The sequence below is a fragment of the Lithobates pipiens genome, unplaced genomic scaffold, assembly GCF_037356315.1.
Source record: "Lithobates pipiens isolate NorthernLeopardFrog02 unplaced genomic scaffold, aLitPip1_a1.2 Scaffold_30, whole genome shotgun sequence".
Lineage (NCBI taxonomy): Eukaryota > Metazoa > Chordata > Amphibia > Anura > Ranidae > Lithobates > Lithobates pipiens.
In genome coordinates, this window is record NW_027507791.1 from 166,636,442 (window position 1) to 166,658,853 (window position 22,412).

General features: G+C 45.2%; 1 protein-coding gene across 4 annotated transcripts in view; it reads right to left on the reverse strand.

Annotated features, from left to right (window-relative positions):
* The window catches only part of NUSAP1 (nucleolar and spindle associated protein 1), a 440,771-nt gene extending 425,238 nt beyond the window's left edge, over nucleotides 1–15,533 (reverse strand). For 2 of the 4 annotated variants that reach the window (XM_077465050.1, XM_077465051.1), the window contains exon 1: nucleotides 15,175–15,533. In XM_077465050.1, coding sequence (XP_077321176.1) covers nucleotides 15,175–15,267 — 93 coding nt within the window. In that variant the 5' untranslated portion in view covers nucleotides 15,268–15,533. Of the gene's footprint in view, nucleotides 1–13,526; nucleotides 13,648–15,174 lie in introns of all 4 variants that reach the window. The other 2 variants (XM_077465052.1, XM_077465049.1) reach the window with 2 other exon arrangements.
* Between the last annotated feature and the right edge of the window lie 6,879 nt (nucleotides 15,534–22,412).

Here is a 22,412-nt window from a genome sequence, read left to right on the forward strand (position 1 = left end):
AAGTCGCCGCTTTACACACTTGAGCGATAGACGATTGATTTCTGAAGGCCCAAGACGTTCCAATTGCCCTCGTGGAGTGGGCCATCTGCCCCTTCAAGGTGTAGGCCTGTACTACAATCTGTCTGATCCATCTGGAAATGGTGGCTGACGAGACCGCCATGCCTTTCTTTGGACCAGCCACTGAAAAAAACAGTGGAGTCTGACTTCCGCAAGGGAGCTGTGGCAGACAAATACACCTTCCCCAGAACCACATCCAGAGCATAAAGGGCCACCTCCTTAGGATGTATCGGCTTAGGACACAGATGTTAACACAATGTCCTCATTGACGTGAAATGCTGAGACCACCTTCAGCAAAAAAAGACATTTGGACACACCACCTTATCCATAACCAGATAGGGCGACTTGAAGGACAAGGCCGCCAATTCCGAAACCCTCCTGGCAGATGTGATGGCCACTAGAAAGACCACTTTCTGGCAAAGAGACAACAGGGGAATCTCTCTGATAGTCGCAAAAAAAAACCCCACCAAAACAGATATTTGTCGTTTAACGCCAAATTCTGGTCCACTCCTTGCTGAAGAAACAGGATCCTGGATATAGAAGGAGAGTGGATGCCATCCTTTCGCCTCACACATGGAGATGTAGGCCTTCCAGGTATGAGGATTTATCTTCCGAGAAGATTTCGGTGCTCTCAACATAGTTGGGATCACTGTGTCCGACAGACCCCGGTTCCTCCATACCTGGCTTTTAACAGCCATGCCGTTAAAGCCAGCGATGGTAAAGCAGGGTGAAAGATTGGACCTTGAGATAGGAGGTCCTCCTGCAACGGCAGTCGCCAGGCATTGTCTGCCACCAGATGCACCAGGTCTGCGTACCAGGCCCGCTGAGGCCAATCTGGGGCAACCATGATCACTGGGACCTCCTCGGCTTTCACTCTGTGCAGCAGGCGCAGCAACAGTTTTAGTGGAGGAAAGGCATAGATCAGCTGGTACTGATCCCACAGAGCCACCAACGCATCTGCCCACGGATCTCTGGTCCAGGACACGAATCTCGGTACCTACCTATTGAGACGGGAGGCCAATAGATCCACATCTGGTGTGCCCCACTTCAGACACAGCAGCCTGAACATTCTCCGGATGCAATGACCATTCTTCTGGGTCCAGCATCTGTCGACTCTGATAATCCGCCTGCCAATTTTCCACCCCAGGGATGTAAATGGCCGACAGGGCTGGTACGTGTCGCTCTGCCCACCAAAGTATGTGTGAGCGACCTCCCGAGCAGCGGCTGAGCTCCTCGTTCCTCCTTGGTGATTGACGTATGCCACTGCAGTGGCATTGTCTGACTGGATCCTGATCAGACACCCTTGCATTCTCATTGACCATGTGGAGAGGCATAGCCTGATCGCTCTCAGTTCGAGCAGACTAATCAGCAACTTGAATTCCTCCGTCAACCAGAGGCCCTGAGCCGAATGAACTGATTACACAGCCATTACTCCACACCAGCCGGATAGGCTGGCGTCCGTTGTGATAACCGTCCATTTCAGGAGGTAGGAACGACTTCTCGGACTGAAGCACCGGGGACCTCGGCCACCAGATCAGGGAATCCCTGACTACATTGCTCACCTGGATCTGTCGATCCAGGCACAACGGGGAGTTGTCCCACTTGATCAAAATCTCCTTCTACAGGACTCCGGAGTGGAACTGGGGATATGGTACTGCCTCGAAGGAGGCCACCACGAGTCCCAGGACTGGCATACAGAAGCGAAGCGACAACCACTTGTGGTTCATCAGCAGTTTTTCCACAGCTCCGAGAGTCTGCAGTTTGTCTGAAGGAAGAAACAAAACAAACACTCTAGCTTCCATGGAGTCCAGAAGTAAGCCTAGGTACTCCAAATGCTGAGTTGGTACTATCACCGACTTTTTTAGGTTCAACAGCCACCCAAATTCTTGCAGGGTCTGCATGGTGATCGCCACATCCTCCTCTAATTCTGAGGTGGAAGATGCTCTCAGGAGGAAATAGTCTAGGTAACCCACGATCAAGCTTTGCCGTAGCAATGCCAACACAGGAGCCAATACCTTGCTAAAGACTCAGAGGGCTGATGCCAAATCAAAAAGGGGAGAGCCACAAACTGGTAGTGGGCTTCCCCAACTGCAAACCACAGAAACTTTTGATGCCGGAGGCATATGGCTATGTGCAGGTACACATCCCCTTGATGGATTGCAGTGACTGAGCGAACCGATTCCATTCTTATCCTCTGCACTTTCAAAGTGGTTGAGGGCTTTTAGATCCAAGAATGTAGTTCCCAAAAAGGAAGGGGTACGTCCAAACAGGTTTGAGTAGAACCCCTGGAAACGTTCCGAGTCCGTAACAGGTACAATCCCCCCACGATTCAGCAGGTCCCTTACTGCCCCCAAGAGGGCCTCCCGGCGAGCCGGGAGTACGGGTATGATGGAGGGGGAAGAATCCGTTTTGCAGCCAAGAGAGGAACTATCTTGTAGCCGTAGGAAATCAGATCGCAGACCCATTGGTCGGATAGTCAAGAGGACCACCGGGCTGTAAACTCTCAAAGGTCAACCCCACACCCAAGTTATGGGTGGGGGGCAAACCTTCACGCAGTAGCACTTTTGTTCGCAGGCTTGCGGTTCCAGGGATGTTTCTGTCCTTCGTGGTCATCCTGTCAGGCTGGGGGCAGATGAAAAAGCCATTTGAGCAGAATAAGAGGGCCCTTGCCTACAGCGTGGCTCCTAAGCCTTCCTGGCCTATACGAGTAGTGTACTCTTACCACCTGTGGCATTCTTAATCTCATCCAAAGAGCCGGTCGCCAAGGAAGGGAGGATTCCGTCAGGGCTTTTTTGGATGCCTGGTCAGCAGACCAGCATTTCAACCAAATCAGGTGCCTCAGCCCCACTGCTGACACTGAAGCCCTGGATAACAGGGGGAGGGTATCTAGGGCTATGTCACAAAAACGTACTTAAGGCCTTGCACTAGTTGGTCTGCTAGTTCCACACAGACAGAAGAAGACTGCTGTTCTCCCAATTTGCGGTGCAACAGTTTTGCCCACTCAGTATCTGCGAGACAAGTGCAGATGCCACTTGTCTCGCAGATGCCACTTGGTCGCATGGTTGACCCCACAACCGTAAACAAGGAAAGAGCCACTGCCTCGGCCTTCCTGTCCATGGGATCCTTGAATGCAGGAGTCGCCTCAACCGGGATTGTGGTTACTTTGTTTAACCTAGATACTGGGAGGTCCACGACCAGAAAAGCCGACCACTTTAGGTGGCTGGCTTACAGGACCCAAAATGGACCACTACATCAGCAAAGGGATAAGCTGGCTCCTGAATCTTAAGGATATCACGCATAGCTGTGATAAGGGCTCCAACAAGTGCTTTGTCGCACACAGATCCGGAAGGGGACTCATCCTCACTGTCCCAATGGTCCTAGTCAGCATCATCTGAAAATGACAAAGCAGGGGTCACCAGCCTCTGCAGGGCCAGAGTCTTCGTCACAGCTATCCCCAGAGGACGGAGGGGTGGCGGGGCCGCTTTTTAGCACCTTTGCGCCCATGCACCGCCACCATCTTGGCGACAAACAAGTTGAGAACCACCGACAAAGCATCCAAGGGCACTGCACATTCCACAGGTGAACTGGTTGCCCACCTGCTTAGCCCCACCGGGGCAGGGAGAACTGCACTTACCATTACTTTAGAGCTGGGAGCCATTCCATTACAGACCCACTATATGATCAGTACAGGGTGGCTGCTGGCCTCAGCACACTGACGCAGACATCAGTAGCTCAGTCATATGTGCGCCCCAGAGCATAAAATCTCATCAACCACCTCTGGAGCCAAGGTACATCATGGCTGGCCTAACGTGTAGCTGTGACCTGCACACGCTTGCTGGCAGGGCAGACTACAAGGATAAGCGTATCCAGCCTGTCACCCAGCCGGCTGTTGATAGATCACAGGATCATTCATCTTTCACAAAAAGCCAAACTTCTGCCTTAAAAAAAAAAAAAAAAAAAAAAAAAGCACGGACCGATGGGCCCACAGGGTTCCTAGGTCCTTCTCCTAAACTAGGCAAAATAAAAAAACTGATGACTGCATGGCAGGCTGGGCGGTTGTTACCTAAGGGACCACCTTTTGGGCGGAACTGAAAAGTTCTGTGTTTTACATAACACATACTGCCTAGTCTACTGCTAAAAGTGGTATAAAAAGCCAATGGCTAAGAGAGGAGCTGAGTCAGTCGTTGAATAAAAGAGAAAACTAGCCTATTGCCGGCTGTGTTGACATCACATGTTCAGCTGTCATTGGCAGACAGCTGATCACGTAGTAAGGAGTTAGGATCAACCCCTTATGCTGATCTGTGATCCAGCGAGTCAGACTCGCTGATCACAGAGCGTGCCCTTCAGGGGGTGCACAGGGCGCTCGTGCACAGGACGACGTTGTTAATAGATGTAAACTTTGAGTCAAGGAGAAAGGATCAAGAGAAATAAGGAACACCCTGAGAAGTGGGACATTGTAACTGGATACAACAGTTGTTTGCCATTTGGGTGATTTGTATCACAAATACGGGACTGAGATATACAGTGCCTTGCGAAAGTATTCGGCCCCCTTGAACTTTTCAAACTTTTGCCACATTTCAGGCTTCAAACATAAAGATATAACAATTTTATTTTCTGTGAAGAATCACTAACAAGTGGGACACAATTGTGAAGTGGAACGAAATCTATTGGATTTTTGAAACTTTTTTAGCTAATAAAAAAAATGAAGTTGGGCGTGCAAAATTATTCCCCCCTTGCGTTAATACTTTGTAGAGCCAGCTTTTGCTGCGATTACAGCTGCAAGTCGCTTGGGGTATGTCTATCAGTTTTGCACATCGAGAGACTGAAATTCTTGCCCATTCTTCCTTGCAAAACAGCTCAAGCTCAGTGAGGTTGGATGTTGAGCATTTGTGAACAGCAGTTTTCAGCTCTTTGCACAGATTCTCGTTTGGATTCAGGTCTGGACTTTGACTTGGCCATTCTAACACCTTGATACGTTTATTTGTGAACCATTCCATTGTAGATTTTGCTGTATGTTTGGGATCATTGTCTTGTTGGAAGATAAATCTCCGTCCCAGTTTCAGGTCTTTTCCTGTATTTGGCTGCATCCATCTTCCCCTCAATTTTAACCATCTTCCCTGTCCCTGCTAAAGAAAAGCAGGCCCAAACCATGATGCTGCCACCACCATGTTTGACAGTGGGGATGGTGTGTTGAGGGTGATGAGCTGTGTTGCTTTTACGCCAAACATATCGTTTTGCATTGTGGGCAAAAAGTTCGATTTTGGTTTCATCTGACCAGAGCACCTTCTTCCACATGTTTGGTGCGTCTCCCAGGTGGCTTGTGGCAAACTTTAGACAAAACTTTTTATGGATATCTTTGAGAAATGGCTTTCTTGCCACTCTTCCATAAAGGCCAGATTTGTGCAGTGTACGACTGATTGTTGTCCTATGGACAGACTCTCCCACCTCAGCTGTATTTCTCTGCAGTTCATCCAGAGTGATCATGGGCCTCTTGGCTGCATCTCTGATCAGTCTTCTCCTTGTCTGAGCTGAAAGTTTAGAGGGACGGCCAGGTCTTGGTAGATTTGTAGTGGTCTGATACTCCTTCCATTTCAAAATGATCGCTTGCACAGTGCTCCTTGGGATGTTTAAAGCTTGGGAAATCTTTTTGTATCCAAATCCGGCTTTAAACTTCTCCACAACAGTATTACGGACCTGCCTGGTGTGTTCCTTGGTCTTCATGATGCTCTCTGCGCTTTTAACAGAACCCTGAGACTATCACAGAACAGGTGCATTTATACAGAGACTTGATTACACACAGGTGGATTCTATTTATCACCATCAGTCATTTAGGACAACATTGGATCATTCAGAGATCCTTGCTGAACTTCTGGAGTGAGTTTGCTGCACTGAAAGTAAAGGGGCCCGAATAATTTTGCACGCACCACTTTTCAGTTTTTTATTTGCTAAAAAAGTTTAAAATATCCAATAGATTTCGTTCCACTTCACAATTGTGTCCCACTTGTTGGTGATTATTCACAAAAAATTTTATCTCTTTATGTTTGAAACCTGAAATGTGGCAAAAGGTTGAAAAGTTCAAGGGGGCCCGATTAGTTTTGCAAGGCACTGTACACATTTCCTCTTGATCTCTGTGGTTATATTTTGTGTGCGACTTCTGATTGCAGTTTTAGTCATCTGGCTTACTATATATTTCCATCAGGTGCAGGTGATGAGTATCAATTTTTTTTACTTTTAGGCCTCATGAAAACTCGGCTCAAAAAAATCTGAAATGCGTGTTTAGAAACGTGCATTTTGCCACGTTTGCGTTTACAAAGATAACATGTAGACCCTCCCCAAGCATGTTTTTTTTTTTTTTTTTTTTTTAACTATTTCTGCTATTTTGAGCAGAGTGAGCAGCAGCAGCATAGAGAGCAGTTGTACACTTGCATTTGCCTCTCTTTCTGTGGTATATATTTTGAAATGGATCCCATATTGAATATATGTCATAAAATGCTCCTGATGAGACAGCAACGTCGTCACAAATTTTGTGAGAGGTCCAGAGTCAGAGCTCGTCGATATTGGACCCATCCATTGATGGGACAGCGAATGTCTGTTGGATATTTCACAAACATGTATGTGCAGCTGCGTACCTACCCCGACAAGTCGGGTTACAAAATGTCACTCTGATGCAGAAAAGAGCATGACATTTTGCGACCCAACTTTGGGGCCCCCTATCTCGGGGTCACTTGGTGATAGGAACCTCTTTATATATTTTTGATTCATTTTTTTCTAGTTTCAAATTGTTTTAACCCTATTTTTGGAATTTGGCGTTTACAAGTTAAAATCCATATTTTTTGCTAGAAAATTACTTGGAACCTCCAAACACATACATACACACATTATATATATATATATATATTAGCAGAGACTCTAGAGAGTAAAACATTTTTTTGCATAATGTGAAAGATAATGTTACGCCGAGTAAATAGATACCAAACATGTCACACTGTATAATCACAGGCACTCGTGGAATGACGACAAAGTACGGTAACTAAAAATCTCAATAGGCGACTCTTGAAATTTTTTTTACGGTTACCAGGTTAGCGTTACAGAGGAGGTCTAGTGCTAGAATTATTGCTCTCGCTCCGACGATCGCGGCGATGCCTCACGTGTGATTTGAACACCGTTTACATATGCGGACGTGACTTCCGTATGCGTTTTCTTCGCTTCGCAAGCTCGCGGGGACAGCGGGCGCTTTAAAAAATGTTTTATTTATTTTAAAATGAATAAATTGTTTGTTCTTTTTTTAAATTAAATTTTGGATCACTTTTATTGCTGTCACAAGGAATGTAAACATCCCTAGTGACAGTAATAGGTGGTGACAGGTACTCTTTATGGAGGGATCGGGGGGGGGGGGGGTCTAAAAGACCCCCCGCTCCTCCTTTACACTTCAAAGTATTCAGATCGCCGAAAACGGCGATTCCGAATACTGCATTTTTTTTTTTTTTTTAAACTGGCGCCAATCGGAAGCCGAGTAAATGGGAAGGGACGTCATGACGTTGCTTCCGTGTTTACTACTAGGAGACTGGAATGACGCTGATCACGGCGTCATTCCAGTTCCTCCCCAGCAGCCGGAGGCATCACATCGTGAATCGGTGCTCCCGAACGAGCGGGAGCACCGGCGGGAGGGTCCCCTCCCGCTCCTCCGGCATAACAGCCGAGCGGCTTTTAGACGCTTCGGTTGTTATGGCTGGATAGCCAATTGTCCGCTGTAAAAAACTGTACCAGGATGATGCCTGCAGGTGCGGTCATCATCCCGGTATAACCCCTGGAAGCAGAGTAAGCACATCTGCGTACGCTGTGGCGGGAAGGGGTTAAAAGCAAATTATGTTAAATGTGATTTTTTATAATTGTTTTAAATGTATTTGGCCAATTTTTTAATATATTTTTATCGGGAAATATGTATTGATTAATATATTTTAAAATTTCAAATAAGAAGAAAACAGAAGAAGACAGCGGGAAAAATATAAACAGTACATATGTATGTATTATATATAAAAAAAAAAAATCTCTACTAAACATACAAATATATATTAACTTAAAAATAATTCTAAAAATTACTAGAGGAATATATATATATATATATATATATATATATATTTTTATTAGGGATGCACCGAATGGGTTTTTTGGTGCCGAAACCGATACCGAAAATGAAAAATACACTAGGCCGAAAACCGAAACCGATACAGCACCGATACCGAAAATGACTGTTTTTAAAAAAAAAAAATTATGCAGGAGGTGGTCAGAGGCTGGGGACATGGTACAGGAGGTGGTCAGAGGCTGGGGACATGGTACAGGAGGTGGTCAGAGGCTGGGGACATGGTACAGGAGGTGGTCAGAGGCTGAGGACATGGTACAGGAGGTGGTCAGAGGCTGAGGACATGGTACAGGAGGTGGTCAGAGGCTGAGGACATGGTACAGGAGGTGGTCAGAGGCTGAGGACATGGTACAGGAGGTGGTCAGAGGCTGAGGACATGGTACAGGAGGTGGTCAGAGGCTGAGGACATGGTACAGGAGGTGGTCAGAGGCTGAGGACATGGTACAGGAGGTGGTCAGAGGCTGAGGACATGGTACAGGAGATGGTCAGAAGCTGGGGACATGGTACAGGAGATGGTCAGAGACTGGGGACATGGTACAGGAGATGGTCAGAGACTGGGGACGTGGTACAGGAGGTGGTCAGAGACTGGGGACGTGGTACAGGAGGTGGTCAGAGACTGGGGACGTGGTACAGGAGGTGGTCAGAGACTGGGGACGTGGTACAGGAGGTGGTCAGAGACTGGGGACGTGGTACAGGAGGTGGTCAGAGACTGGGGACGTGGTACAGGAGGTGGTCAGAGACTGGGGACGTGGTACAGGAGGTGGTCAGAGACTGGGGACGTGGTACAGGAGGTGGTCAGAGACTGGGGACGTGGTACAGGAGGTGGTCAGAGACTGGGGACGTGGTACAGGAGGTGGTCAGAGACTGGGGACGTGGTACAGGAGGTGGTCAGAGACTGGGGACGTGGTACAGGAGGTGGTCAGAGACTGGGGACGTGGTACAGGAGGTGGTCAGAGACTGGGGACGTGGTACAGGAGGTGGTCAGAGACTGGGGACGTGGTACAGGAGGTGGTCAGAGACTGGGGACGTGGTACAGGAGGTGGTCAGAGACTGGGGACGTGGTACAGGAGGTGGTCAGAGACTGGGGACGTGGTACAGGAGATGGTCAGAGACTGCGGACATGGTACAGGAGATGGTCAGAGACTGCGGACATGGTACAGGAGATGGTCAGAGACTGCGGACATGGTACAGGAGATGGTCAGAGACTGCGGACATGGTACAGGAGATGGTCAGAGACTGCGGACATGGTACAGGAGATGCTCAGAGACAGGGGACATGGTACAGGAGATGCTCAGAGACAGGGGACATGGTACAGGAGATGGTCAGAAATTGCACACATGATACAATTGATACAATGCAGCCAGCCAGTGTCCCTCGTTGCAGCCAGTGTGTCCCCTCATAGCAGCCAGTGTGTCCCCTCATAGCAGCTAACCTGTAAAGAGAAGAGAGAAGAGGAGAGTCGCCTCCGTCGCCTGTTTGATCACAGCAGGGGAACATCACAGCTTTCAGTTCAATAGCTGTGTGTTCCCGGCCGCGTGCCGTCACATAAGCCCCTCCCCCTTGTCAGGGCACTTTGATAGACAGATCATCCGTCCAATCCTACGGGTGATCTGTCTATCAAAGTGCCCGGACAAGGGGGAGGGGCTGTACGTATTGAATGCATGGCCGGGAACACACAGCTATTGAAATAAAAGCTGTGATGTTCCCGCTCTGTGATTAAACAGGTGGTGGAGACGGCTCTCCTGCACTATTTGGAATGTTATAGCTTTTCATGATGGGCGCACCAGCGGTGGGGGGGCGGAGCCCCGCCCCCTACCCTGGCCCCACCCCATTATCGGCCGTTTTTCTCTTTCGGCAAATAGCCGAAAAGGGCATTTTCGGCCGATATGTTTCGGCGGCCGAAATTTCGGTGCATCCCATATACATATACACACACAGTTATTTTTAAGAACAATTCTAAGAAATATTTACTATTTTTTGTTCTGGAGCCGTTTTGCCCCCTTCCACCCCAAGCCTAGATATCTTTTTTTGTTATCTCTCTCTCTACCACTTTCAAAGATGTTCTGAGGGCCTTGTGTTTACATGGCAATTACAATCTAATCTAGCCAGGCTTTTTGTTGCCATTTTTCTTTTAACAAAAGTAGCATTTTTTTTTTTAAACTAAATTTTATTTTTAGATCTTCCTTTTTGTTGGAGAGACATACATACACGCCAATGCACATAATATATTTATTTTTAAATAAGTAAGAGGAGTATATTTATTTATATAATTTTTAAAATAAATATTTATAGTTTTAAGAAAAATATTCAAATGAGTTTTATTTTATTTTAATAATTTGCAGAAGACTTGAAATTTTGACCTAAATAAATAAAAGATGGGGACAATACTTACCTTTCCTGTAACTCCAGCGCTGCTCTCTGCTTGTGGAGTCTACAGTCAGCTGTTTTGTTGAAAGATTATCTCATTTGCCATCACAACAGGGCAGGACTTCCTTAAACGCCGCCCGTTGTGATGGCAACCTGAGTTGTTGTGTTCGCTCGAACGGATTGATCTGCGCATGCGCGAGATCGCAGCTCATAGGGGCGGTGCATGATGGGACTGTGCTCCAGAAGACAATGCCTGTGGGCTTCATATGCCCACAGGCAAAATGGAAAATGCCTGGAGACGTTTTCCTAGGCAGTTTAGAGGAATGAAAAAGACTTGGAAGAGAATCGGAAAGGACATAGAGGTATGTGAAATATTTAGTAAACTTAATTTAAAACATTGCGAAAAAAAAAAAAAAAAAAAAAAAAAAAAAAAACAAGTCAGCAAATGTTAAATTTACAAATAAAAGATATCACGAAGGGGTGGTAAGTTAATGTTAAAACAAGATCTAATAAAGAAGCATAGATGGCAAACCCTAAGTGATTGGAAATTTTTACAGATCCAACATTTTATTAATTCCCTTCCAAAACCTATTAGAGATGAGAACACATTAATGCCAATGGAAAAGCTCTGTACTGCAAAAGTAATAGTAAAACAGTGTGTCATGGGTATATGATATCCTTTCAGAAATAGAAGGGCAAGGGGCTATACCGGCAATAGCCAAATGGGAGCAGGACATGGGTATCAAAGTAGATGAGACTCGGATGATCAATGCATTACACAGATATGTATCGGACACAATATCAGCTGAGGCCAATTATAAGTGCCTAATGAGATGGCACTTAATGCCAGATGGACTACATAGAATAGATCCCTCAAAATTCACACAGTGTTGGCGAGAATGTAGGCTACCTGGAACAACATTTCATATATGGTGGGGATGTCCAGAGATAAAAATACTGGTGTAATATATTAGCATATATAGAAACAATAACAGGTGTAAGAATTCCATGTGAGCCTGGAGAATGTTTGTTTTTGGGGGTTGAGGAAAATACCTGTAGTCAATTAGAAAAAAATAAATAAAAAATATGTTGGTTCCCATTCTGCTCAATGCGGCATAAGCGCTGATACCTAAAAATTGGCTACAGGTTAAAAAACCCCCATTAGAGAGTGGATACTGAGAGTGGAAAATATTAACATGGAATACTTAAGTAAAATGGAGGAAAACAAAATGAATAGATATTGGCCAATATGGGAAAAGTGGAGTTCTTTCAAAAAGACAGATTATTTTATTCCGACTAATGGAATTAAGAGAAATGGATTCAATAAAGGTCAACAGATTAGGGGGAGTCGGGGAGGGTAGACCGATTTTAAATGAAAATAAATAAGCAAACAGGATAAAGTGTAAAGACATTAAAGTTGAATATATAAGGATTTGTATTGTATAAGATATCTTTAAAAATGAATAAAATGTAAATTAAAAAATAAACGCAAACGCGGCTAAACGTGGGTGCAGTGTTTTGCGTTTGAACCCTTTTTTTGCTTCTGGAAACACTAGGTTAAATGCAACTGCATTAAAACAGCAAAAAACAAGACTGTGTACATGGACACATAGAACATTGAATGAGTTCAGCGGCAGTTGGGGGGGAAAAAAAAAAAAGTGTCCAACTGCATCTGAATACGCGTTTAACAGCGTCTCGTGTGCATGAGGCCTAAGGCCTCATGCACACGAGATGCAGGTGGAAACTCTGCTCAAAAAAAAAAGCTGAAACTAGCCTTGTGCTGTGTTTGCATGCCACGTTTATAAACATGTAGACCCTCCCCAAGCTCTCAAAGCATGTTTTTTTTAACCATTTCTGCTATTTTGATCAGAGTGAGCAGCAGCATAGAGAGCAGTTTAAGGCCTCATGCACACGAGACGCTGTTAAACGCGTGTTCAGATGCAGTTGGACACTTTTTTCAACTGCCCCTGAACTCGCTCAATGTTATTGTATGTGTGCATGCAGTCTCATTTTTGGCCATTTATGCAGTTGCGTTTAACCTCGTTTTTCCAGAAGCAAAAAAAAGAGTTCAGCCTCAAAAACGCGGCACCCGCGTTTATAAGCGTTTTTAAAGGAACCCAATTTTTTGGACCTGAAAACTCAGAAATATGATCCGAGAATGACATTTTGCAACTCGAATTTGGGGGCCCATATCTTTGGGCCACTTATTGCCAGGAACCCCAAATTGGGTATGCAGACACTGTTACTAGCACTACAACATATCCAAATTTGAGATTCCCATCACCAAGTGACCCCGAGATAGGGGGCCCCAAATTCGGGTCGCAAAATGTCATGCACTTTTATGCATCAGAGATACATGGCCTCAAAGTCAACTGTGACCATCTGCGGCAATGTAATTTGGTCATTAGGGTTGGGTGTTATGGTAAGTGGTTATCGGTTAGGGTTATTGTTTAGGATTAAGGGTTGGATTAGGGTTAGTGTAAGGGATAGGGTTAGCTATTAGGGGTAGGGTTAGGATTCTGGATATTTTAATAAGGCATTAAAAAATATTATACTACCATATACAGCACAGAATTAAAATATATCAATACATATTTCACAATAAAAATATATTAAAAAATTGGCCAAATAAAATTTTAAACAATTATAAAAAAAAAAAAAAAAAAAAAAAAAAAAAAAAAAAATCGAACTAACATAGATTTGCTTTTAAATAAAACAATTTGAAAAAAAAAAAAATGAATAAAAACATTAAGATTAAAAGATAAATAATTAACTATTTTAATATTGTTTTATATTAGAAATAATAAAAACATGTTAAAAATTGCCACAAGAAAATTTTAGATATTTTAAAAAATTGGATAATTTGCTATAAAATAGAATTTTTTTAAAAAATATAGGACAGAGAAAAAAAATTCATCTGTACATCTATAGATAAATATATTTTATAAATATATACACATACCTGATCGTTACAAACAGACGTTCCTCTGGTGACACACTGTTTCTCATATTGGTGTCCATGAATGTCAGACCAGGTCGTACTTTTTCTAAGAGCAGATCAAATGTGACAAATGGCCATCCAGCTAAAATTAAAAAAAACTTGTTGGGGTAGGTACGCAGCTGCACATACATGTTTGTGAAATATCCAACGGACATTCGCTGTCCCATCAACGGATGGGTCCAATATCGACGAGCTGACTCTGGACCTCTCACGAAATTTGCGGCGACGTTGCTGTCTCATCAAGAGCAACATCAGGAGCATTTCCTGACATATATTCAATATGGGATCCATTTAAAAATATATATACACACCACAGAAAGAGAGGCAAATGCAAGTGTACAACTGCTCTCTATGCTGTTGATAAGATATTATCTTTATAAACGCTTATAAACGCAAACGCTGCATGCAAACGCGGCAAAACGTGCGTTTCAGCTTTTTTTGGGCAGAGTTTTCACCTGCGTCTCATGTGCATGAGGCCTTAGGCGTTTGTATCCATAGTAGGGCCCAGAAACAATGGTGACATTTGACATCTTTTATCCTGCTTTAAACGCACAGATACTTAATTTTTTTTTTTTTTTTTTTTTTATGCTGATGTGACCTTTTTGACCCTGGCTGTGACCCCAAGGCTACTTTCACACTGGGGCCCAGTGAGCGTTTGGCTCGTTATTGTGTCACTTTTTGGCTGCTAGCGGGGCACTTTTAACACGCGCTAGCGTCCGAAGAAGGGGTTAAAAGCGCTTTTCAGACGCTTTGTCACACTGATCTAACAAATGATTTGTGCGCTAATATCGATATGAAAAACGCAGTGCTCTTTAACATTAATGTGGGTAATAGTTACTATGTAAAACAATACCTCAAGTGCCATACTCAAAACAAAATTCCTGTCACAATTCAGTGTGTATAAAACACATCTAACTGTATGTGGTATCACAGTAATCATTAGGAGCAGGAGAATTTGTTTTTGGTCAGTCTTTGGTGGTGACATTAAGATAGAGAGATATATATATATATATATATACACACATACATACATACATACATACATACACACACACACACACACACACACCTCTATCTATCCATTTACTACCTAAAGAAAGCCCAATTTTGTCAGAAAAGAAAGCAGGTATAATTCACCTGGACAAAATAGTTGTGGCAATATGTACAGTACAGTTTTACTAGCACGTGTCGAAACGTGCCATTTGTATTAGGTGTTACATTAAGATCAGACAAAAAAAAAAAAAAAAAAAAAAAAAACCCTCACACACCACATACAACCCCAAAGCATGAAATGTGTCATTTTTAGGCATCTGTGTGTAAAGGGGCCGTGGTTGCCACTAAATACACAAAATCATGACCGAATAGTTACCATGATTACTTATGCCACAAACATAAGAGCTCTGTATTCTTAAGCCAATTAAAAGTAAATTAAAGTGTAACAAAAAATATACGCAATTGAACAGATAAAGAGCTTTTTAGGTCTTTATCTGTTGAATTGCGTATATTTTTTGTTTCACCAGTCTTTCGTCTATGCTCAAACTTCACCACGACAGCACTCCCGCTCTGAACTATGCCAACAATTGAATATTATGCGTACGATTCTTCTTACCTTTAAATTAGCTTTAAGGCCAGCTTGCTTTGCCAGCTTTTGTAATTCCGAATACTTCAAACTATCTAGCTTCAGCACGGACGGCGATTCCATGACTATTCACGCACCTACCAGCCGACAACCGAACCGATCCAAAGTCAGATGTCAATATACACAAATCACGCGCGCAATTCGCTAACGGCTTCCTTTCAAAGTCATTCGCTCTCGTTTACTACTGGGCGGGACGGTCGTGAGATGCAGCAAAACAGCCAGACAATCTGCTATTAAACCAGCAGTACTTGCTGCGGACCGAATAACGCTTATTTTAGGTAGTTCGCAGGACTCATTCGCTCTCGTTTATACTGAATAAGAACAGAGTGAGCTATAACAAGAACAGCCAATCAGCTTGTAAACCTTCTCCTACCTATTAACGCCCACTTTGGGTGGTCCCCAGGCGTCTGATGTTCTGCCGTATAGAGACCGGCCATCAAATAGTGTCCCGCTCCGTACTGCGCATGCGCAGTACGGAGCAGACGAAGCTTCGGAAAATCTCCGAAGCTGAACAGCGCCTGCGCCGTGAGTAGAGGCGGTAGCCCCACCATCCAAACGGACATAGGGTTGTGAATTTTAGAGGGCCCCTCGCTTCGGGCTCGGCTCTTTTTTATTCTAACGCTATGTCCACTTGGATAGTGGGGATAGAACCTGGACTCACGGCGCAGGCGCCGTTCATCCTCAGCAATTTTCGGAATCTGTGTTCCTGTGTACTGCGCATGCGCAGTACGCAGCGGACACTATCCGATGGAGGATGCTATTTGACAAGACACCGGCGTTTATTTTAAAGGATTGCAAAGAGGCATATGTTAAAGAGAACGCATGGAGTATGGCAGACTTTGTTTTTGTTGAGCATTTTGTATTTGTGTGGGGACGATTTTTTTTTGTTCTATGGCGTACACTGACCTTATGCAGCAGCAGTAGACTCACTGGGCGTGCCGCATTCGCTTGGTTTAAAATAACAGGTGTTTCATCAGATTAGGTGACATTTCGTCGCCGCCATCTTGCTACACCCAGCACTCGTCCACAGTAAATATACCGTGAGAAGGTGGCAAGTGGCCATTTTGTTACACCCACCAGAGTATGGCATGTCACACTTATCTTTTACCACCAAACGGAGCTTATATAGTAAAATACAGTATTTGGAAACCTTATGACTGTTTTGATGTTGAATTGTAAAATCAGTATTGTTCTGTCAGATCAGCAAACCTGTGAGATGAGCAGGCTTGCAGCTGATTTTACAATTTAACATCAAAACAGTCAGACAGATTTAAAAACACTGAATGTCACTATATAAGCTCCGTTTAGTGGTTAAAATAAGTGTGAAATGCCAGTCTCCGGTGGGTGTAACAACATGTCCGCTTACCACCTTCATACTGTGGATGAGTGTGGGTCCCCGGAAGAAGACGCTACAGCAAGACGGCAGCAACAGAACCTCTGTTACAAATTCTGACAGATCACCGAATCTGACGAAACCTGTGTAATAAAAAAATCCTTGGCATGTGAAATTTCTCGACCGCGTCACCTCCGGTGAGCGTACATCAGTGAACAGCTGTTGCGTGGCTTCACCGCTTACTCCCCCTGTTTTTCGGTCCAGAAAAATTATAGACGAGTGGGACATGTCACTACTGTAGCACACTAGTTATGAAAAGGGGATAAGTGTATCAATGCACCATGTGATGTGGTGGATACACAAATAGTAAATGAGCGTGCCACGTCCTAAATTAAAGTAAAAAAAAAAGGAGGGCTATGGACCTTCGAGGCACAATTACAGAAAATGTTATTTAAAAAGGTATAATTTAATTTACAAAAATAGCAATACCTTTATAAACATCTTAAAAAGTCATAAGCAATCATAGGTTCATCACATAAGATGTTAACACTGTAATACCATAGCCATAATGTAATTAATAGTGGGAAAAAGACATTCTCTTCAATATTGAACAATCCGAGACTTTGGCATAATAAACAGAACTGCGAGACATCAAGGATGACTGAGAGCTGAAGCTGGATTCATGCTCAACATGTTTGACGTACCTTAAGGCTCGGTTCACACAGGGGCGACTTGTCCAGGCGACTTCGCCGCCTGACAAGTAGCGCCCATTCTGTACTACGGAACCGTTCTAATAGGAGCGACTCGAGTCGCTCCGACTTAAAAAAAAGGTTCCTGTACTACTTTTGCGGCGACTTCGGGCGACTTGCATTGACTTCTATACAGAAGTCTTTTTGCAAGTCGCCGCTGAGGTCACGGCAGGTCGCGGCGCTGCAAGTCGTGCCGCGTCCTGTGTGAACCGAGCCTTAAGCTTCTTCTGGAGCAAGTTTATGACTAAGTTTAAACAAGAACAACAATAAGAAATTTTATGGGAAAGATTTTTTTCAGAAAATTATTTGTTACAGTATATATCAAATTTTTTTAAAAACATGAAAAGTGCAGTCTGGACAGTCTATGCTAGGATGTTGCAAAGGCGCAAAAAAAGGAACAGCTCATAGGGGCACTATGGGGGCACACGTAACATAATAAGAAAAAGGTGTATTGTATAGAGGGGAAAAAAGGGGGGGGGGAGGAAGGGGGGGTAGGTTATTCATATCCGTCAATTAATTGTATATAAGAACAAACATAAAAAAAATATACTTACTGATACTGACAAAAAGATAATGAAGATTTATGGTGGTATATTGTTACCATCTAGAGTACAAATCTACAATATCCCAGCAGAAAGGAGAGAGTCAAATATATATATTCTGTTTCTCCAGCCAAGGGGGAGCTCAACAAAAGGAAGAAGACTTGGTATGGAGAGCACTGGTAATTATAACATGCTGGAGCCAGCAAGCAAGAGGTTAAAAAAATGTTTTCCTAAAGATGGGAGGTAGAAATAGAACAAACTTAAATATACAGATTGAAACAGGGTTTTATAGAGTTATATATAGGAATTATATATATAAAAATCCATTCAACTTAAATTGCTGGAGGCAATTATAGACTCACCACAAAATGGCAGTCAAAAAGGTGGAAAACCAAAGTTTTAATTATCCTCCAGTGAGCAGCAGCTTAATATAAAAAAAATAGCCTGTGCTGTTCAAACGGAGTAAAAAACAGTAAAGCCGCTTAGCCTAGAATGGTAAAAGCCAAATCGAAGGTTGGAATGAGGCAAAGTGTAACAAAGTAATTAAACATAAAATGGGGGGAAGCCGAGCTGGACGGACGCAAGGAGTAAGAGCTCTCCTCCAGCCTGACGCTACAGCGGCTTGAATCGGGGGTTTTAACTGCTGCACACATGGGCAGATCACGGGCTATGCGCTCCTCCTCAGCCCGGAGCACACCGCAGCCTCCGCCGGGCTCTTCCTCTGCCTTTAAGCACTACTTCCAGCCGCCCAAGGCCTTGCCGGGCAGCTGGGGCAAGATGGCGCCGGACGGCGCGGATCCTCACTCCCGGGTCCCCACGGCGTCCCGCCCTCCGCTTCATGCCCTTCAGGCGGATCGAGCTTTGCAGCCCCCGCGCCCCTCCGAACTGGATGCCTCACACAGCCCTCCGGGCTCCTCCCCAGACTGCCTGGAAGCCCCACACGAGACTGCCCAGGACCTCCGCCACGGACTAGGCCGCAGCGGCAAGATGGTGCCGACCGGCCCCACAGCCTCACCGCAGGTACGCCAGCCCTCCCCCTTGCCTGAAGCTACACTGCCCCAGCTTCTCCCGGCTCCCCTACCGGACCCCCTGCAGCGCGGGCAGTTAACTGGGGGGGGGGCGCCAGGACTGTCCATCTCCCACCCCCTCTCCTCTGTTTTGGGGGGAGCAGGCCACTGATCCGCCGCCACCTATGCTGGATACCCAATGTTCGGCAGCCTTTCCTCGCCTCCTCCGCACAGCTCCTCACCTCAGTACGGCCTCCAGTGCCTCCTCTCCCCTACGCCCCCGGACCTCATGGAGGACTCCCAGACCCGCTCTGACCCTGCACATGGTGGGGAAGATGGGACATCCCCCGCAGCTGTGGAGGAGCATCGGGCTGCATGGCCATTGCCCGCCTTGCCCAAAGCACAGAGGCCCCCCGTTCTCGGGACTCCAGCACATCCAAAGACTGCACAACTGCTCTCCCCTCCTATGCTCAGGTAGCCCAGGCCTCGGGCCACCCTCAAGGAACAGCCCAGCTGGACCCTTCACCCCGCTCTCCCCATGCTACCTTATGGGCAGACCCCTGGAAACCGCAGCCATTGTGGCCCCCCTCTTCCACTGGGGGACTTCCACGTGGGGAGATGTCCCCCCACTCTCTACCTTCTCAGCCTCCCCTCCAACAGCAAGAGTCCATTCACCCCTACTGGCAAGCGTATTTGCAAACTATATCGACGAAGGATGACTTTAAACAGCTTGTAGCGGAGGTGCAAGCTACTTGCCGCGCTGAAATTCAGACCCTGCACACAGGTCTTAAACACCTAGCTGACCGTGTGGAGATGAATGAATGAATGAAATACTTGTATAGCGCACAATGCGAACTGAATCGCCTCTAGGCGCTGTGGCGAGCTTTGATCATCTGCTAAAAGAGGAAGGTCTTGAGTTTTTTCCTAAAAGCCAGGTGATTTTCTTCCAGGCGGATGTTGATTGGTAGAGCATTCCATAGCCGAGGCCCTTGGACAGCGAATCTCCGATCACCCTTGGATTTATACCGGGCTTTGGGCACGAGGAGGAGGTTTTTGTTGGCTGATCGAAGACTGCGGTTTGGTGTGTAATGATTTATTTTCTCCATTAGGTATTGCGGAGCTTCTCTATGCACGCATTTGTGGGTGAGGCAAAGGGTCTTGAACGTGATCCGATTTTTTACGGTTAGCCAATGTAAGCTCCTCAGTGAAGGAGAAATGGATTCCCAGGGTTTTTTTCCTGTTATCAGCCTTGCCGCCGTGTTTTGGATCAGTTGTAATCGCGCAAGTTGATATTGTGGTAATCCTATGTAAAGCGAGTTTGCGTAGTCCAGTCGTGAATTAATGATTGTTCCAACTACCACTGCTTTGTCATTCTTTGGGATAAAAGGGATGAGTCTGCGAAGCATTCGCAGCAGATGGTGAGATCGACTGACTACAGATCCTATTTGCGCATCCATTGACATTTGTGCGTCTAAAATAACCCCGAGACTCTTCGCTTTGGTCTTTGGGGAGATAGTCTGCCCAAAGACGGTTGGTGGAGACCAGGAGGTTTTGGTTGCTTATGATTTTGGTGTAAGATAAGAAGCTCTGTCTTTGATTAGTTCAGCTGGAGGGAGTTGGTGGTCATCCAGTCCTCTATTGATTTGAGGCAGTTTTCAAGTTGTTGTTGGTGATCTTTTTTTCCATTGATCCGGAAATAAAGTTGCGTGTCGTCAGCGTAATAGTGGAAGCAGAGATCTGATGATTTGAAGGAGTGGGCGAATGTAAATGTTGAAGAGAACGGGTGACAACGGAGAGCCTTGAGGGACTCCGCAGGTGACTGCCCGAGTTTCGGAGAGGAATTTTCCTAGTTTCACTGTCTGTGACCGATTTCCTAGGAAGGACGCAAACCATTGGAGATCTATGTCTTGGACTCCGGCTACTTCTGTGAGGCGGACGAGTAGAGTATTGTGATCTACTGTATCAAACGCTGCACTTAGGTCTAGCAGTACGAGGAGACACGGCTCTCCGTCATCTGCTGCTTCGAGGGCGTCATCCCAAATCTTGAGGAGAGCTGTTTCTGTTCCATGACCCGGGCGGAAGCCTGATTGCAGCCGGTCCAGGAGTTTGTGAGTATCCAGGTGAAGTTGTAGCTGATGTACTACAGCTTTCTCCATGATCTTAGAAATGGTGTTGAGGCTTGTAATCGGCCTACGGTTGTTTGGATCCTGAGGGTCCAGGTTTGACGATGCCTTGTTTGAGGATGCTGGGAACAATCCCTTCATGGAATGATCGGTTTATGAGGTGGGTTATGGTTGGAGCCACGATGTCGGAGCATTCTTTCAGTAGTTTTGTGGGGATGATGTCAATAGGTGAGGTACTGTCACGCAGTTTATTAAGGATGTTTTTTGCGGTGTCTACGGTAATTGGGGATAGTGAAAATTTTGGCGGTTGCGGTATGTTGGTGCGGACATCCTCTTTATGTATTTGCTGGCTGAGGTTGGATGTTTTCTTCTGACAAATTGTTTCCCTGATGGTTTTGACTTTATCGATGAAAAAATCCGACAGTTTGTCACAGTAATCCTGGGATTCGCTTTCTGGGGGTTCTAGGCACACCGGATTCATTGATTGATTAACCAGTTTAAACAGTTCCCGTGGTTGGTTTGCGGCCGTTGAGATTGTATATGAGAAGTGCTCCTTTTTGGCTTTGAAGATTGCTTTCCGATAATTCTCTGTCAGACCTTTGTAGTTAAATAGGTTTTCCTCGGTGGGATTTCTTCTCCATGTTCTTTCCGCTCTTCTGCGTTCTTGCTTTAGTACGGAGAGGGAGCTATTAAACCATCCAGCATCTTTCTTCCTGATGAGAGCCCTGCGTTTTGGTGCTACCGAGTCTGCTGATTGCAGTAATGCCTTGTTCAGGGAGTTGAGTGTTTCCTCCGTAGAGTGGTTTAAGGTTATTGTAGATATTTTTTTGGACAGAGTGGTTTTGAAAGCTTCGGAGTACAGTTTTTTATGCGATCTGGTCCAGTGCGTTGTTACAGGTTTCCGTTTTGCGTTGGTGATGTTGGTAGTGATTTTGAATTTGATGGCGTGGTGATCGGTCCATGGCAGAGTTATGTTGTCGAGTATGTTGACGTCGATGTTCTGTTTGAAAATGAGGTCCAGGGTGTGTCCTGACCCATGCGTGGGAGTCTTTATCAGTTGCTGTAGACCCAGTTCTTATAGTTGATTGATGCAGGCAGTTGCGATGGGGTCTTTAGGCTCGTTTGCCCAAAGGTTGAAATCTCTGAGTGCCAGGAAATTTTAGAATTTTAGGGTGTGCATTGCAAAGGATTCCGTGAGGGGTGAAAGAAGATTGGACTTTGGTCCCGGGGGTCTGTAGCACAGTAGAATATGAGTGGTGTCATGGGGTGTTGGTTGAAAATGTAGCGTCAGGGTTTCCATAAAAGACACTGGGTTCTGAGATGATGGTTTAGTGAGATCCAGGTGACCTTTAAAGATCACTGCTAGGCCTCCTCCTTTTTTCCCTATCCGGTGTTCGGTTAGGATCCTGTAGTTTTCCGGCACCAATTCGGTGAGCATGGTGTTGCAGTCAGAG